Source organism: Anopheles coluzzii, chromosome 3, assembly GCF_943734685.1.
Source record: "Anopheles coluzzii chromosome 3, AcolN3, whole genome shotgun sequence".
Classification (NCBI taxonomy): Eukaryota; Metazoa; Arthropoda; class Insecta; order Diptera; family Culicidae; genus Anopheles; species Anopheles coluzzii.
Window position 1 is genome coordinate 49,884,788 of NC_064671.1, and position 18,907 is coordinate 49,903,694.

General features: G+C 38.8%; 2 protein-coding genes across 11 annotated transcripts; both read left to right on the forward strand.

The window, feature by feature from the left end:
* Positions 1-1,147: 1,147 nt before the first annotated feature.
* Positions 1,148-11,820, forward strand: LOC120958576 (estradiol 17-beta-dehydrogenase 11). Of its 9 annotated transcripts, none has more exons than XM_040381470.2 (9): positions 1,148-1,360; positions 4,027-4,457; positions 6,416-6,569; positions 8,786-8,910; positions 9,447-9,557; positions 9,892-10,017; positions 10,112-10,233; positions 10,961-11,077; positions 11,142-11,820. In XM_040381470.2, exons 2-9 carry the CDS (start codon positions 4,323-4,325, stop codon positions 11,344-11,346), a joined length of 1,095 nt encoding a protein of 364 aa, XP_040237404.2. In that variant the 5' UTR covers positions 1,148-1,360; positions 4,027-4,322; the 3' UTR covers positions 11,347-11,820. The 9 variants fall into 9 exon arrangements, with proteins under 9 accessions (XP_040237404.2, XP_040237411.2, XP_040237406.2 ...); XM_040381477.2 differs by having other exon boundaries at positions 4,052-4,457; XM_040381472.2 differs by lacking the exon at positions 1,148-1,360 and adding an exon at positions 2,782-3,072 and having other exon boundaries at positions 4,004-4,457.
* A 2,450-nt stretch (positions 11,821-14,270) lies between these two features.
* On the forward strand, positions 14,271-18,161 carry LOC120957476 (integrin beta-nu). 2 transcript variants are annotated; one of them, XM_040379697.2, is made up of 8 exons: positions 14,271-14,364; positions 14,959-15,053; positions 15,193-15,391; positions 15,465-16,420; positions 16,485-16,657; positions 16,987-17,184; positions 17,295-17,665; positions 17,745-18,161. In XM_040379697.2, exons 1-8 carry the CDS (start codon positions 14,286-14,288, stop codon positions 18,092-18,094), a joined length of 2,421 nt encoding a protein of 806 aa, XP_040235631.2. In that variant the 5' UTR covers positions 14,271-14,285; the 3' UTR covers positions 18,095-18,161. The 2 variants fall into 2 exon arrangements, with proteins under 2 accessions (XP_040235631.2, XP_049465725.1); XM_049609768.1 differs by lacking the exon at positions 14,271-14,364 and adding an exon at positions 14,405-14,830.
* The last annotated feature ends 746 nt before the right edge of the window (positions 18,162-18,907 follow it).

Below are 18,907 nucleotides of genomic sequence, written 5' to 3' on the forward strand. Positions count from 1 at the left end.
TGCAAAGTATGTTTGGAAAGAATTTTGCATTTTAAATATATTATGAAGCAAAAAAAGGATGAGCGATTTTCTAACGTTTGAAAATTTATTCGGAGAAGTTTTTCTTGTTTGGTCCTGCTTTTTACACTTTGCATAAAGTTAGTAAACCAGTATTTAAAGCATAAAACTCACACAGGGAAATATTTGTGCTTCAGATTTACACAGCAATGATGTGATTATATATTCGATTAACAAAGTTTGTTTCAATACGTGTACCTCAGCGATATGGTATGAAAGAAGGTTACCGCATTTGGCTACTGCAATTATGATTCGTAATGATTAGTCGAGCAATTTAGATGTATCTTCACGTCGGTTGTTTCGGCCACTCCTCGTTTGAATACAGCCGTATCGTCGCCAGCGTGAGCATTTGAAGACGTCTCACGAACACAGTACCACGCATCCAATCGCACATACCTGGTGGCATCGCACCGTAGTCATAATGAAATTGACCTCCTTTCCCTAATGGCGATTCTCGTGCAGGTGCGTTTCTGCATGTGCCTGTGCGGTCGGTGCCCGTCGGTGTGGTGGTAAGAAAGCCGTATGTGATCAGCGCCCGGTTGGCGTGTTTTGAAAGATTACTTGAGTAAAGAGTGGAATTTGAATGACGAGTGAGACCACAGCCCGAAGCCTCGGAGAAGGTTATGTACTCAGACCTTTAGTTGTAATGAAAGGCATCGTAGTCACAGCCACGAACGAGTGATTGCAGTTTTCTACTGTTTTTTTTATTATTATTATTACTGTCTGTTGGGTGTACCACCTTAGTGTGCTTGTTGTTTGCGGTACGCATCGGTTCAGGGACTTTCAATGTCGCATTTTACCGCAGATCAATGTCAGTAGAATTTACTGACTAAATACGGGTGGTTGATTTTTATTGCTTTTTCGCTTTTATTTGAGAGCATAACAATTGAACTTGCTGCACTATCAACAAATAACGGTTACCTTTCGTTTCAAATTTGATCAGGGCTAACAACTTGACCAGCAATGTGAGAAAGCAACACATAACAGCAAGCAACCTTCGTAAAACACACCAATGGCATCAAGGTGTTTGACAGACAGAGCATCCTTTTTTGCCGGACCACACTGCAAGCATGCGCAGTACGATTCGAACAGTCAAACCGAGAGTTTGTGTGTGTTTTGATATTCGTCTATTGCTGGTCATGGCACGCTAACGGTACCGAACCGGCACCGTTCACACCGTCGCAAAACGGCTGCGACGAACGTTTCAGCCCGCAGATTGTGAGAAAGTATTTGCTTTCGTTTTCATTTCTTGGCATTTTTGTGCTACCTTTACCAACGGGATCATTGGTACCCGTTGAGGCAGGTATGTAGTGCGGTTCTACAGTTCGGTCGTGATAAAAGGCAAAACCCCGGCTTCACACAATGGTCATACAATGACGGGCACAGAATTTTTCGGCAAGAATTCAACAAACATTAGCATCAAACGATAGAAAATAAACCACGATTCGGGACTGAGTGGTGTGCAAATATTTGAAAGTTTTTTTCTTCTTCAGAATGTTGGCGTATTTTGCATACAGTGATTTTGTGTACAAATTGTTTATCGTGTTAAATATTTGCCTCAGGTTAGCTTGGTCGCATCCGGGACGGCAAAGCAGGTTAACATAGTTTTGCTCAACAAGCATACAATCGAACATAGCATTGTGGTGTTGTGTGAAACGATATGCCTACCACAGCGTAGTATGTAAATAAAGGCAGAAAACGCAGCGCAAAACGCCCCTTTCGCGTATATGACGAGAGGTATTAAATAACATCAAGAAATCAAAACACCTTAATTTGATAATCAAACGTGAATCACCCGTTGAAGCCATGCGTCAATTCTTATCTGACGACTGCATATTGCACTACAACGTCTTATGCAATGCGAAAAAATGTATATCGGGCATAATGAAATTAGTACCATTGTGTGCAGAGATAGAGACGACTTGCATTAGATAACATAGAAGAACCATTTATATTTTTTTTTTACAAGAACATTTGGACACAGATTGTTGTTGGAATTTAACATTCTCGTTCTTATCGATATCTTAAAAAACATAAAAAAATTATCAGCTACAGAGTTTTAATGATTAGATGAATGTGATAACATTTTGCAGAAAGAAGGTATATTTTTACAAACTTGCATTGTGACATACAACAACTGAAAGCAACCAAAACAGAACGATACTACCACAGTAGAAAAGAGTAAAGATGCAAAGCATCTACGTCCTTGTACGCACTCGACTGGGTACGTAAACTATCGCGAATGCTCAATAACAGTCTCATGGCTCTCCAATACAGGGTTTTTCGGGGGTTCTCATAACTTAGAGACACTTTCTTGACTCTTTCTAACGGGAAGTGATCCTTAGGTGACTGGAATCCAATAGGAATTTCCGAAATTCGAAAATGATAGTTCAAAAAAGGTGCCATAAAGTCCAATTCCCAAAAAGTTCACATAAAGTTCACTTCCCTGAAGAAAGAGGCAAGAAAATGTTCCAAAATTATGAGAACCCCTCAAAACCCCTGCAAAACAGCATAAAAAGAGATACAGCTCCGACATCAGCTGAGCACAACATACATTATAAAGATGGGAGTAAAGAAGCGAATGAAGAAGCACTTGCATGGAAAACCATCGAAACAGAAAGCAACAGCAAAAGAGCGACAGGGATATGTTGCACAAAGTGGGATAGCAGAGCTGTTTGTGCCGCGGCGAACGAAACAGGCTGCTTGAGTTGAAATGAACGCAACTATAATCCAAGCCTGGTGTATCGTTGTGCCCCAGACACGGAACAGTTCGCTCGACTGTGGCTCAGGGCAGGAGTATCACGAAAGGCTTGCACCTCAAGTACGCTAGGCACGGCAGCGGTAACAGTTATTACAAACTTCAATTACCGCCGTCGTCCTCGGGGCCAGATGCTTGCCAGTCAGATGGGGCACGATAGATGCTTGCCAACCGTGGTGTAGAGTGGTGGTGTACGTTTGATCGTCCGTTGATCGCGACCCTAGCGAGCGCGCGTATTGGCAAGGCGAATGTGATAGGTGAGCTTCGTTCGCGTTGTGTTGTGTGGTTTATTCTGGATGCGTGAAAAGTGCGCAAGTTCGTTGCTTGTCGCCTTACAACTTTTTTGTTTCATGCGCCGTTCCATGCTATAGAGTGTAGAGTGATCGTTATGAAGCAGGTGTCTAAAGTGACAAGTGTTTAAATAATTATTACGCTGGCGTTTATTTGACAGCAGGCTACATTTAAATTAATGAAACGTGTGTATTAAATTCTATGGAGCATACAATTTGGTGTACTTATTTTTTTGTGTATCATGTTTTTTTTAAATTATAAAGCATATGTGAATCATACGATTAGGACACCGTAAGTAAACATCAATAATCTTTGCATCGAGTAAATTTTAACATTTTTGTAACATTACATATTGCTGTGAAACAACAACAAATACATCAACCACACGAAAGCTATTGCAACCTCAAATTGTCTATGCATTTTGGGCCTGAATTGGAGAAGAAGAGTAACTGCTAGAAAGTGAAACGTATAAAGTGCCTTAATTTGAGTACAACCACGTTTGCTTGTTAGATTACATTATTATATCACACCAGCTGAGCAGCGTGTCTCGGTAGATTCAGCGTACTTGGTAACTATGCACCTACGGTAACGCATAACATACAATGTAGGTGTTGTGTCAGGCATTGAATCATACTTTTAATTGGGGTACAAAGAAGACGAAAAAAATACTGCTATAAGACACTGGTGAAGCATATAATATCTTAAGTGAGGTATTCAATCTTTCTATCAGATCCTTAGATTTTGCTTTTATTGATATTCGGTGCTGTGTTTACTACTTTTTGCATGGTCTGTGGTAAAGTGAATGATAAAAAGCAACTTAAAAACAATAGTGCTGTACTGTTACAAGACCGGTGCAAACATACCGTGCAAACATTTATGTTACATATATACATATAGTCCACACTCATCTTCATCTACAGCTCACCGATGCGAATGTGATTTCAGTTATGCCTGTGTTGAAGTAGTAGTCGTTTAGGCCCTGCAGTACTCGCCGAAAAGATTACACACGTGAGAAAACAGAAGGAAGTAAAAGTGATTGAGTGAAATTGTTGGTGTACCAGTGTAGTGTGAAACGAGTTTCCCCTCTTGGGCTGCGTTATAAGGAACGCATACAAACGTTCCTTCCGTTTGTCTGGAGGAAGTTGAAAGTGAAAAATTGTGGCTTGCAGACCAGCAAGCATTTGAAGAACTTGCCACGCATACGGTAAAATACAAAATGTTAGCATCCAAAGGAAAACCTTTCTCGTTCGACCAAACCGAGCTTAATCCATCTCGGAATAAGCCGTCTATTCGACGAACAATAATGGATGTGATAGTGTTTCTGCTAACATCGCTAGGATATATATTACAGGTGAGTAGTTGGAATTCATTCTTGCTTAAAGTGGTTTCGGAATAACATTTGAGTTGGAGTACAATGAACAAAATACAGCATTTTCAATTACTGTACTGGATGGAATGATGAAAATTCAGAATTTATACTTAATAAATAACAAATAACAAATTTATGAACCCTGACTTATGTTTGGTTTTTTATTGTAACAATCGTACATTCGAGAACCCAAAGATTCATTCAACCCGAAGACCGGTTACCTCAATCAAGCTGCATAGTGCAGCTAGTTCATGTACCTAGCATTGCACCGCCGCATTTCCTACAGTTACGTAACCCTTCACCGCGCAAAGCTAGCTACCCGATGGAGCGACTGCGATGCAAAAGCTCTGCCAACATTTTTTCCTCCCGGAGCCATTGCATTTTACAGACTATCTAAGGTATTGGGTATAGCAAAGGCGATATTGTGCAAACATGCTCTTGCCTATGCTTTGGATGCACATACTGATATCATGGCAGCTCCGATCGAAATGCAGTGCGCGGTTATACCCATTGTAGCACAATATAGCATGGCTTGTAAACCAGTTAATTCTACAAATTCAAATAGCTTCAGACAGAAATATAATATTATAATATATTTGTTAAAAAAAAGGTCAGGGTCAGTCAAAACAATTATTGGAGTCGATCATGCGATTGAACTTTTAAATGCAGATTTAGCCGTTTTGGTGAACTGATTACCATAATATGGACCATTTGTATGTGACTTGTTTCCTGCATATTACAATCCAGACTCTCATATTTGAAAGACTAAGTTGAATACGTCAACAGAAGTATGTTAGAAGATGTTATTAAACTCTACCAAAACTACCTAACGAGAAACAAATTAATTACTGATGAAAAATATTGGACTATTGTGATTGAATGCAATCAAATTTATTGACAATCTTGAAGCATACATACAATCAAAATATATTCCTAGTGCTGAATGCATAACACAGTTTTGAAAATATTGTAAATGTTTTTTTCAAAGCTTCAGCGTATCGTAGCTATTAGTGGATGCAAGTACATAGTATGTAAAATCGAATTAAATCAACTTCACAAACAACAGGTGGTATTTTTTCCCACATCCTCCGAAGATTGCTAGTCACCGGCGAAGCAAGGCAACATTCACGATAATGATATTATGCGAGATTCGTAGCAATTAACGTGTGTATTGCGTTGCGGTGTGTGCGATGATGAAAAAACTTTTCGAGATGATTTTCAAGCAGTAATTATTAAAACGACTTCTTCCCTCTATAAATTGAGAGAAGTACCCGAGTATACATACTCAATAACACGATCCTCAACACACCCTACCATCATGGCCGGGGGAACTAAATCGAGGTGCCGATATATGAATGGGTACCGACTCACATTTGCCTTTAATGTCTGCCATTTGCTCGCAAATGACGCTTGAAGCTCCTGTTGAATATCTCGCCAGAAAGCTAAATCCCTAGCCAATGCGATCAGCCTTGGGCAAAATTAACAAATTTGAAAATTGCGTAAGTTTGTTTTGTCTTGCACGAGCGTTTTGCTTGTTGTTCAATACACTTACAGTCTAAAAAACGCAAACAGGCAGGTAGAATTAATACAGTGCCAAAGGGAGAAATGTTTGCAGTTTCAATCTGTGTTGAATGAAAACTGGGGGATTTGGAGGTTGTTGCTAGCACGTATGTCAATTCAAACAACGCAACCGCCTGTGCTGTAGGAAGGTAGTAATTGGAAAGCAAATAATGTCATGACCATGGTCACTGCTCACCAATAAAGTTATGCATCTTTACAATCATTTTACTTTCAGCCATTGTGTGCTTTTCTTAGCGGTAACAATTGACCGTGAATATCGGGGGAATGGTTTTTATTTGTTTTGATTTTTCTTTCTTCTTCATGTACCAGTAGCGTGTTTTAAGCTTACAATATGTTTGGGTTTTCGTTCCTTTTTTCAGGCATTTTACTATCAAATATTTGGCGTGCCAAAGAAAGACTTGAATGGAGAGATAGCATTAGTAACCGGCGGCGGAGGTGGCCTTGGAAGGTTGCTAGCCCTTCGACTCATTAAGCTTGGCGCCAAAGTTGTGCTGTGGGACATAAATCAAGAAGGTATGTATACGACAAAATAAATTTAAGAAGCAGTGAAGTGCATTTAAAAGCTATGCTTAGTTACGCTTGTCTGTTGCTGTGAGTATGATGCCATTCCAAAAGGACGGAATGTCATGTATGACGTTTTTTTGCTTTTAAAAGAACGCGAAAAAGTGCCTTAGCTTCATAATGAATCATTAAAAATGGAAGACTTGTTGTGCAAAACATGGCATTCTCGTAAATGGTTGTTTGACACAAAAAAAGGAAAAATCAAGATTTCAACATCGTGCTTGTTAGTTCATCTGGCAGACGTATTTTCCTAACACAGTGAGATGACACAATGCAGTATGTTTAAAATCAAGCAATCTTGCAATGACTGGTCAGCATATCGTACAAGTGTAATGTGTCGAAAATAAAAACCTTCGATAGTGTTTATGGCCATTGACACGAGAGATGTGAAGAGTCTGTGTATTAAACCGGTTACTTTTGACCATGACTGGTTCAACAGTACTCAATATCATTGCTGCAAAAGGTGTACCATGGCTGTAGTTGAGTATGTGAATTTTTCATCGCCCCTTTGTACAGAAGGAGTGAGCAGTACTTGTCCGTAGACTATATTGGATATATACCCAACGCCCTACGGAAAATAAAGATGTAATTTGGCATCGCGTTTCTAATGGTACACCTAATTTTATTGAAGGTCAAACGAACTTGCTTTGCAGTACAATGGATGACTAGCGGCTGAAAGCTCTCAATAATCCATTGATTCGATTACCTACGAGGCGGCTACACAATGAGTTACACACTTGACGATGTGTGCACATACGTCTACTCTTGATTGAAGGTTAAAAAGTCATAGAGTCTTGAGTTGAATATGTTTAAGCAATTTGAATATGATGAAACCGTGTGTATGTAATTGTATTCCTTAAATTAGACAATTGTTGGTATATAAAACTTTACATAACACATACGGGTGCGTCTGCATAAATTTTAATAATTAACTGCTAGCTGATCATTTGATATCTTGAACAATTTAAAACAAACTTGTAAATAAATTCGCTTTTAATCTTTACTTTATATTTCTTTACAATGTTTGTTTCCATTTATAACTTATTAATTCATATTAAGGGTTTGTTTAGCGCACCTAAAAGTACCAAGATCATTTCTGAAAAGCAGCAATAAGCAAAAAGCTAAAATTAAAAGTAGAAGATTTTCTGTTCATACGAGCTGAAGAAGAAAATACGAATATCTTTACGCTTAATACGTTGACATTGACAAAACACGGAGAACATATGATGCTGTCTCAGCGATGTAAAAGCACAAGTGACTGCAAGATATTCAAGGTCGGCGATGTACAGACAGACATGCTACCTTATATGTTTACTCTTACTTTTTCCGTTGCCCACTTTTGTTTTAACACCAGTTGTTTTGCCAGCAGGTAATATATGTGGACGCTGCTTCGATAAAACTGATGATCATGTCTTTTGGCAACTGTTGACCGAGGACGTTGAGCGAAGCAAATGATAAAGCGTATGGAACTGGTTTGAGTGCAGAAGACGCAAGCAAAAATGCAAAATACCGAAAGAAAATTAAAAAAAAAAACAGACCAAGGTCGTCGAGCCAATGCACGCGGAGATGCTTGATCAGCATAAGAAGCGGGATATTATTATATTACTAGGTCAAGATCATCGGGATCAATAAAAATACAGCATACCCCATTGAAACCGAATTATATAGTCTGACATATTGTTTGACGTACATACCGATTTCACCTATTCTTCATCTCCAATATTTGAAAAAACCGGTTTGATATCCAATTAAAAGTTTTTTTCTTTCTACCTTATTGCACGTTTCATACTGCGGCGATTAGATATGGTCACCTGCAAGTTATGATAAGCAAAATTGCGCTAGAACACACATAGGAACACAACACACCCCATTCCTATTATTTATTTCTCGTTTGCCTTGCATCCTTAACCTTGCTTTATAGCTACGCATTGAGAATGTGAGGTTTGCACGTTGACTTAAAGCTTTTATCTACAGGCCACGAAAGAGCAGTATTCAATGAAACAGGTAATTTATTCACTAAAGGCATGCTCTAAGTGTTCAGTTAACAATGAACCCTGTCTATACCACAGCAATTAAAGACAATGCATTGAGTCATTACATAAGTTTTTGTTTGTATTAAAAGTAAATCTATTGTTTATATTAAATTGCTACATTCTATCTCGGTACAGGGCTGGATGACTCCGTAAAGCTGATCCAATCTCTAGGAGGCCTCTGCAAAGGTTACAAAGTGGACATCTCGAACAAGGAAGAGGTGTATAAATATGCGAAAATTATACAGGAAGAGATTGGCGATGTAAGTATGTTCGCATTGAAGTTGATTAACAAATTGTTGGCATTGTTTGTTACATATGAAGTAGAGCACATACTTGATTCAGTTAAGTCATGAGGCTGTGATTGCTTGTCTGAGTAATATACAGTTTTATTAACAGATTCATTTGGCGATAACTGAACGGAAATTCAAAAAGCACTAGATGCAAAAATGCAACCTAGAACTTGTTGTTGTATTAAGTTTCTAAGGATTTAAACTTGGTGGATTAACTATTAGGGGCGATCCTGTGGTACAGTCGTCAGCTCATACAACATACCCGTCGTGGGTTCCCCTATGAGTAAAATGGGACCATCCCCCCGTAGCAAGGACTGAGTTTCTAAATAAGTCTAGAAAGCCTGTACATACCGGCAAGTCCGCGAAGTACGTTACGTCAAATAGAAGAAGAAAAAGATTAATTATTAGTTGCATTTAGCTACGAAGTATATATGCCTTTCTGCAGATTGTATCCAAGTCTATAAAGTTTATAGTTTCTGTATTAACTATTGTACACTTTTTTTCAGGTAACTTTATTATTTAACAATGCCGGAGTCGTTTCTGGACGTGCCCTTTTAGATACACCTGATCATTTGATAGAGCGATCCTTTAGCGTCAATGTACTGGCACATTTCTGGGTAAGAAAATGGTTTATGAGTTTTGAGCTTTGTTGGTTGGTCGATACTTTGAACGCAATATTTGGAAGAAGAACCCTTACAATTCAACTACTAATTCATGCAGACCGGCATTCAAGAAGTCATGCCAAACTGTGCAGTGAATGACTTGAATTTTAATGATTATTTCTATGCGAAGGTATATCATTGTGTGGGTTTTAGCTTCTTAACTGTGTGATCAAAAATCTTCGTTGGACCACAACCCAGGAACACAATATGCAAGAATGAAATCGAAATCGAAATAACTGTTTTATTCTCTATTTTATTCTACGTGTATCACTTCCGACGCCCACTATAGACGACAAAAGCATTCCTACCAGCAATGCTGAAAAACGATCATGGACATATCATAACGATTGCCTCTCTTGCCGGCCATGTTGGTATATCAAAGTTGGTAGATTACTGTTCCAGTAAATTTGCAGCGGTAAGTATGAGCAGAGTAACGCTCAGTATTATGTATTTTGTAATTTGGTACTTATGCGGATTACTTTATTTTATTTTACGGTTGAATGGTACAGGTTGGTTTTGATGAAGCGTTACGATTGGAACTTGAGCATCTCCGAGCGCAGGGTGTGTTTACGACAGTCATTTGCCCGTACTTCATACAGTCTACTGGAATGTTTGACGACGTTAACTCAAGGTATGTTTTCTTTTATATTTAAAAGGACATCGTTTCGCAAAAGTATTTCTGTGGAGAATTATAAAAAAATTATGCTTATTTTCATATTCATATATGAGATATAATTTAATAAGGATTCTATTTGTTTTCATAGAATATGTTCTTGATTTGTTCAAATAATTCTCTCACATGTAAACGTTTCGAAACAGCTATAAGTTAAGAAAAATCTAGATTAATAGCTTAATAATCAAGCGTTATTTTGTAACTCTTTAAACGTTTTAAAAAAAGTATAAATATTGCTTTTAACGACCATTGCAAGCATTTAATACAATTTAGTTAAAACATGTGATGTTAGAATAACAGGTTGTAGTATTACTTTTGTCCCAAATGCAAGCACAACATCTTTCCGGAGAACTAAATTTCAATAAAAATAAGGCTTCCGATCCGAAATCCGAGAAAAATTTAAAATTTCATTATTTTCAACCTGTTCCAAGAGTTTTTTAATAGTATAGCGCCACTTTGAAATTCTTCATCACTTGCTAAGTTGATTTGATCGATAATTCAATACTTTATATGTGATGTATACTTTTCCAAAGAAATAGATAAGATAAAAGTTCTTGTAATAGGATCGAATTGATAATACATTATCATATTCTTACGAGAAAAAAAGATGACCAAATAACCTACTTAAAATAGCAATGACCTTCAAAATATCATATTTTCATTCATCGTCTGTCAATTTCCATAGGTGGGTCCCTACACTAGATTCAAATGATGTGGCCGATAAAATCATCGAAGGTGTCCAGAAAAATGAGAAATATGTTATTATACCTGGTTATTTACGCTTGATGTTGGCCATCAAATGGTAAGCGAGTAATGCAATAATGCGCGGAAATATAAACCTAATCGGTTTTTTTTTTATTTTACAGGATGTTTCCTTGGGGATGTAATTCTGGATTCTTGCGACGGTTGGTGCCGGATGCTGCTCCGCAACATACTATAACGCCGTTAAATAATTCAGAATGCGATAATACAAAAGATATTTCTAATTCATTTGCCAGAGATAACAATAACACCACTAAATCGACGCCTCTTTTGGTCCACCGACAATGCACTGGTGAACGTGTGCTATAATCATGTAAAAATAACGCGAATGCTTTACGATAAAATATAGCCAGATTAAAAGAAAACTGTGTACTTTAACGCTCAAATCTAGAGCGAGATGTATGTATGTGTTAGCCATTATAGAATTGATTCAATTAATTAGTTAACGATACCAGGCCCTTCTGGACAACGTCGGTAGTGAAGAAGAGAAAAAGGATGTAAAACATTGGTTTAATTAGGAAAACAAATATGGTAATACTACTGATTAATTGGTGAAAAGTATACGCCGGATAAAGATGCAATATTTGTATAATTACAAATGGGCAAAAGGAATTTCAGTTAAGTACGGGTATGCATCGTTCTTGCCCTGTTGTTAATGTTAGAACTGTTTTAGCAGCGTCTAGCTTAGCCGGTCTTGTTCGATTTAGTAATACAGTTTACAGAATGGTTGCCTCGTACATTCAGTTCAGCTATTGCAATAAACATGGGTGAATTAAAACATGATCACATTAGATGATAATGCTCTGTCAATAAAGGAAGAACAAAAAAGTTATTGTAACCGTTGTGTTTATTTTATAAATACTATGATTATGAATGCTAACTTCGTATACAGATAAAAAGGTAATACAGTGGAGCGCCGTTTATCCGGGTACCTTTTATCCGGCTTTCCGTTTATCCGTGCTGTTGAGGAAACCAGGAATTGGTGATAAAATATATCATTTGACCCATGATCCGTGTTAATCGCTTATCCGGGCGAAGTCAAGTCCCGAGAAGCCCGGATAAACGGCGCTCCACTGTACATTAAAGAACTTTAATGTACAGTTCATCATCAGACTACCATATTTTATTAGTGAGTCAGTTGCCGTACACTTACCTAGTCGTAAACGTTACTGATATTGGAATGCCGTCATCTTCCATACAGCAAAAAGAGTATTTCGATAAGTGATTTACAAATATTCCTTAAGTATGGTATAAATTACTTAAGCATAATCAGGGAATTATAATACCAGAACCAACGGAATGATTATGTCGGGTTGAGAAATGTCATATTACTGTATAGAGATGCTTGTTCATTGTGCGAAAAGTTTGCGAAATGCAAACTAGAGTAGTGCAGAAATGCAGTGCAGAAATACAGTCAGGGTGTGTGACTCTATGGAGAAACTGAGAAGGGTAGATATGGAGTAGAATGTTATACGTATCTTCTCCCTACCACTCTTTCGTTGACCTGCTCACAAAGAAAGCTTGTTGCCAGCGCACGTCACCGTGTTATGACCCGTTCAACAATTCGATTCTTTCCCGTTCTTCCTGCCCTTCCTTCCGTCTATGTAGACACCCGATCTCCGACCCGATGCTTCCCCTGAACCAACCATCGAACACGCTGTGTTCCCGTGCGCCTCGTGCCGAACTGTGGGTCGATATTCAACAACTTCTTGGTAAGACATGAGTCCGGCATTCTCATAACATGTCCCAGCCATCGTATCCTGTGAATCTTCACCGCCGTCAGGATGTCCGGTTCGCCGTACAGCTCAGCAAGTACCTCTTAGTTCATGCTTCCTAGTTCATGGCAAAAACCAAACTGCATGCTCGAACACACCGCCAAAGATAGACTCATACACGCCCAGAGCGTTTTCATTCTCCACCCGTATGGTGTAAGACTCGTATTTATAGAGAACCACCGGCCAAATCAATGTGCGATATATCTCACATTTCGTGCGGTCTCGAAGTCTTCTGGATCTCAGCAGTTGGTGAAGCCCATAGTATGCACGATTCCCCTACACAATGCGTTTCCGGATTTAGCTGCTGATGTCGTTGTCCGAAGTAACGACCGTCCCAAGATCGCAGGACTTCTCTACCACCTCAAGGTTATCGCTGTCAACTAATACACTTCCCAGTTGGTCTCTAGCATGGCCTGGTAATCGAGTAAGCAGGTATTTCAACTTCGTCGAATTTAAGTCTCAATTCAATTCTTACTATTTTGCGTTTGAGTCAGATGTACGTCTCACACACCTTCGCAGTTATCTTGCCAATCATATGCCGGCACATTTAATGCATATTCTTTTATAAAATTTAGTTTCATAATCGAGTGCATTCGGATTTGCAATCGGTTTTGAGCAAATACAACCCTGCCTTTGAGCAACGAAATGATACCTTGGTATAAGGTATTAGGAAGTGCAAATGAAATCGAATGGCATGTTAACATAAATATAAACCACCATGTAATTCATAGCAGCAAACCATTTTAACGTCTTCTCATCTTTGAAAGGAAATACATGGCAATAGCGAGAGTGAATATTCATTCCACGATCTATTCCCGACGATCAAATTATCCCGGGAGATATCCACAACCAGGATGAATCTACATTCCTATACGATTTCTTCAGTTACAATATCTGTTTCTCATATACTCGTAATAGGAGCATTCAATGTCGAGGCACAAAAAAAGTTTTATAGCTCATTGTTGTATCTCCTACGACATGCAACATCCGCTGCCTAAAAGATCACCAGAAGATGGTAATACTTTAATGTGCTAACGGTGACTCCAGCAAACATATTTCTACAGCATGATTCATCCGATCTCATTGCTAACCGCAATTAAAATCAGCGCATTGCCAATGCAAATTAAAATTAACTTTTTTTATATTGTTTGGATGGAATAGCATTACTATAAATGCTATGAATAAATCACATCTATAAACATTATTAAAACTGTTGTTTGAACAGTGTAGAAAAGCCAGTAATACTGTGATGTAATATGAAATCCACAGTAAAGAAACAATATAAGTAGATGTTTAGTATTACTTTAGTTACGTGAATTTTCTGAGAAATATGGTCTTAGCCATATTGCAATATTATTTTTGGCTGTTACTGTATACCATGCTTCTGTAACACTGGGGTAGATTGTAAGATTGTACCACGCCTACACGTTACTCACGTGTTTGGCCAATGTTACTAACACACAGGTAAAATAGATGTCTTGCTGTTCATCCCACAGCTGCAGCTACATTCTCTCTGCGTCACTCTATCGCTTCACAGTAAATAAATTCACTGGTAATAGAATCCGCGCCTGTTGTGCCATTTCTAAGCGGAAAGCGCTCGTTCAAGCAAATGCTAACATAAGCATAAGAACGTTGCCTCTTTAAGCAACTAGCTGTGTGCGGCTCTGCGACAGTAAAGAGAGCGCTCGATCCCCTCGCGTTGCTCTGTTTGTTTGGGTTCCGGTTATCTTATCAGGGCTTTCAGTGTCGATAAATAAGGCATGTCGCCGGTGTGGTTACATATCGTGCAGTTTTACAATCGTTCTAAGAGGTTAACTGAGCGGCAGCGAGCGCTTAGCTGTCCGATATTATATTCGATCAATAATTTATTAAGAAGTATGCAGTGTTCTTGCAAACCAGAGTTCGGGCACGTTTAGTTAAAATCGCAATTGCAAAGTTCCTTGCTGCCATGACCGCATTCAAGATATCTGTAACTCTATTGGTGACTACGTATCTGCTTAGTTTGGCATTTGGGCAGTGTAAGATTAGTTTTGTTATGAAACAAACAACGATGCTATGAAGCTTTGTACGATGTACAAAGCTCGTTGGCAGTGCTTTGATCACAGTTGATAAAATAATAAGATTTGTGGTTTTGTGGCCATTTCAGCGTCCCGTGTTGTTACTCAATCCAAGTGTTTCTTTCAAAAAAATTGCATCGAATGTCTCGACGCTGATAAAGACTGTGCATGGTGCACAGATGAGGTGAGTCATTCATCGCTATCTACATGGTTAATGGTCAACAAATTCTGTAGAATGTGTGCAACACGTATTGCCGCGTTATTAAGAAATGATTTTATATGCATCAAATGATTTCGATTGATTGTTCTGTTTATTGTTGCAGTTGTATGACATGCGAAAATCCCGATGCATGACTAAACATGAGCTGTTAGAATCCAAATGCAACGCGTTAAAAATCGAGACAAACGATGATTATTCATTCCTTGAAATCGAGAAAAATGAGCCGCATCGGGATTTCGATTCGCAGCAGTTGGAAGCTGTACAAATAATGCCACAAAAAATGAATTTACGTCTAGGAAAGTGTAAGTAGCGGTCGTCGGATATAATCAAAAGGGTTTGCTGTGCGAATTTTTATGTAATATTTTCTAACTCCAGTGGGCTCCAGAACCATTTCGTTCAAGTACAAACCGGCGAAAAATTATCCTTTGGATATGTACTACCTGATGGATCTTACCTGGTCGATGCGTGACGACAAAGCAACGCTCGAGAGCATGGGTAGTCAGTTAGCACTAGCATTAGCTAACTTAACCGCCAACTATCAGTTGGGTTTTGGTAGTTTTGCTGACAAGCCCGCCTTTCCGTTCATACAATCCGAACCACATCGACTTCAGAATCCGTGCTATTCAGAAAACGACCAATGCGAACCGACCTACGGCTTTAAGCACCGGTTGAAAATTACACGCGACATCGATAGCTTTATTGCGCAGGTCAAAGAAAGCAATGTCACTGGAAATGTGGACAATCTAGAAGCGGGGCTAGATGCCCTAATGCAGGTGCTGGTATGCGAGAAACAGATCGGATGGGGTTCAAATACCCGTAAAATTGTGATCGTAGCCACAGACGGATGGCTGCATATGGCTGGCGATGGGCTGCTGGCGGGTATCGTGGAAGAAAACGATAAACAGTGTCATCTGGACAGTGACGGAAACTTTGTAGATGCTTTAAAGTACGATTATCCCTCTTTGGAACAAATTTGGCGCGTACTGTTGCGAAGCAAAACGGCTGTGATATTTGCCGTCACCGAGGCGCAGCAAGCATACTACCGGCGCTTAAGCGATCTGATGCCTGAGTTTACCAGTGTTGGCCGACTGCAGGATGATTCCTCCAACATTATCCAGTTGGTAGATGAGGGATATAGAGAGTTTGTTAAGCGGGTGGAGTTTATAGACAATTCACCAGACTACATGCAACTACGCTACACCACTGATTGTGCAGGACTGTATCGTGAACCGCAACCGATCAACAGATGTGACAATATTGAAATCGGAAAAGAGTATAAATTTAACGTTGAAATACATCTGCTGGAATATCCTAAAGATCCGTCAATAACGGTAATGAAACAGTTAAAGCGTATATAACATTCCACAACCGGTTAATTTAATTCACCAATTACAGAATGTTACAGTTCGAATAGAAGAGAAACTGATCAGTAATGAAGCCGTGGAACTGGACATAGATTTGCGCACTAGTTGTAACTGTGAAAAAAATAAGAAACCGATGGAGCTGAGTGAGCTGTGCAACTTCAACGGAGATTACGTGTGCGGGCAATGCCAATGCTATGTCGGATGGTATGACTTATTAGTTTAATTTAATTTATTCATTTATATTGCCCTACGGATGCAACAAGTTCCAAGAGGACATTGACTAATTACAACAAAAAATATTCTTTTGTTAAATCTGTCCACACTGTGATGAACATCGATGGACTAGTAATGTATATTAAAGCTTCTACTCATACTAGCAATCGGACCATGGTTGGCATAGTGTGATTTGAATCGCGAAAGTCTAATAAATGGACCAGAGCGAACAGTACATAGGGTACATAGTTTACATAGAGATTAGTTTTGCAGTCAACTTCGTTTTTAAAACTTGTTACAGTATCATTTTCATTTCATAGGATTGGCAAAACGTGCGAATGCAATTTACAAAACTCTCAAAATCGACGCGAATTGTTCGAGCAGTGTGTGGCGCCCAGTGTAGGTGACGAACTACGTACTGGTCCTATTTGTTCCGATCGCGGCGAATGCATATGCGGACAATGCTATTGTAATCCCGGATTTGAGGGAGAGCATTGCGAATGCAATGAATGTGCCACGTACGTACAAACCAATAATAATTGGGAGTAAGGAATGAAGCTATGACAGCTAGACATGATAATGTAGTAACTAACTATGTACATATACTATATACCTTTAATTCCTGTAGCATTGATGGAAGCATTTGTGGAGGTCCAGATCACGGTATTTGCACGTGTGGCACATGCAGCTGCTTCGACTCGTGGTCAGGTGACAATTGTGAATGTACTACAGACACAACTGGTTGTAAGGCACCATCCAATGATGCTGTTTGCTCTGGACACGGGCAATGCAACTGCGGACGATGTTCTTGTGACGAATCCTTCTTCGGACCATTCTGCGAAACGAAGGATGGGGAACAACCGGCATTATGCTCGTCGTACGAGGATTGTATTCGATGTGCAGTACATGAGATAAACAATATACCATGCCAAGATTTAGATAACAAGTGTCGTGAAAAAATTGGGCTGTATAAAGTGCAGCTCGTTGATGCCACTGATGGTAAGCTCACTAATATCCTTAATACGTGTTACCGTGACTCCATTAAACTTAATACGAACAAAAAATCATATATTTTCAGATTCGCTAAACTGCACTTTTCGATTCAGTGACGAGAAGAATGTATGTGACTACAGGTTTTCGTACGAACTTGCGAACAATAGAGAAACATTGCTAAAGGTACAGAATTTACAATGCAAAGAGATCAACTTGATTGCTGCTGGGTTCACTATCGCTGCATCCATCATTATCGGTGGACTGCTGATGCTATTTTGCTACCGATGTAAAATTATGTACGACGATAGAAAAATGTTTGCAAAATTCGAAAAGGAAAGGGAACAAGAAACGAAGTATCAAATGGAGAGTCCATTGTATAAATCACCCATATCTAATTTTAAAGTTCCTGCTGAGATGGAGACAAGTGTTTTGTAAATGATGTACGAACTGTATCCTCAAAGAAAAACAAAAATAAAACTAACAATAGTGTGATTTTAGTTTACGTTGGTGTAATGGTTTAAATATTTTAACAATTTAAATTGAAAAGCACATCTTCACATCTCCTCTGTACTGTTGTAATGTTTCGCATTGAAGTTATACGTTGCTAGAAATTGTTCGGTACAATATATTTAAATACTAAACTCTTATGTCTAAGTGCACTCGCGAGACTCAAAGCATCTATAAACAAAACAACCAACCTGCTATATAAGCAAGGCTTAAGATTTATATATAAAAGTATATAAATAGAATAGAAAAGTTGATATAAGCTAGAAATGAATGAAGTCGGTGATATTGATAGCCATTAATCAGACAACACATTTGTATTTTACTATTCTATAGACCAGCGGTCTGCAAAGTCAGGCCCGCGAGCCAAAAACGGCCCGCCGCAACTTCAAATCCGGCTCGTAAAAGGATTTATCTGATTTTGAAAGATGGGGAAAACATATTAGTATACAAATTACTGTACGTCTTTTCGTATGATTCGCCAGCCTCGGAGCCCCAACGTCTATCCTTCCGGGGGCCCTTGTCGCTAGTACTCTGTTCACTACTAATACATACGGCATACTATAGACCATTTAGATCCACCACTGGTTAAGGATTTTCTACTAGGTTGATTACCTACAGACATTTTTATGACATTTATTTATTGTGATCACGATATAAAGAACGATATTTTGTTCAGCCTTGCATTTAATTGAAAATGAGATTTATTCACGGTTTTTAGCTCTCTGAAAGTTAAATTCTTCT

What these genes read in the sequence shown, in the direction of transcription:
- LOC120958576 (XM_040381470.2), top strand. Translation starts at nt 4,323, where the DNA reads ATGTTAGCATCCAAAGGAAAACCTTTCTCGTTCGACCAAACCGAGCTT. An exon ending in CGCTAGGATATATATTACAG is followed by an intron (nt 4,458 to 6,415) that starts GTGAGTAGTTGG and finishes TCCTTTTTTCAG; the next exon opens with GCATTTTACTATCAAATATT. An exon ending in GTTCCAGTAAATTTGCAGCG is followed by an intron (nt 10,018 to 10,111) that starts GTAAGTATGAGC and finishes TGAATGGTACAG; the next exon opens with GTTGGTTTTGATGAAGCGTT.
- LOC120957476 (XM_040379697.2), top strand. Translation starts at nt 14,286, where the DNA reads ATGTCTTGCTGTTCATCCCACAGCTGCAGCTACATTCTCTCTGCGTCA. An exon ending in GAATTTACGTCTAGGAAAGT is followed by an intron (nt 15,392 to 15,464) that starts GTAAGTAGCGGT and finishes TTCTAACTCCAG; the next exon opens with TGGGCTCCAGAACCATTTCG. An exon ending in GAATGCAATGAATGTGCCAC is followed by an intron (nt 17,185 to 17,294) that starts GTACGTACAAAC and finishes TAATTCCTGTAG; the next exon opens with CATTGATGGAAGCATTTGTG.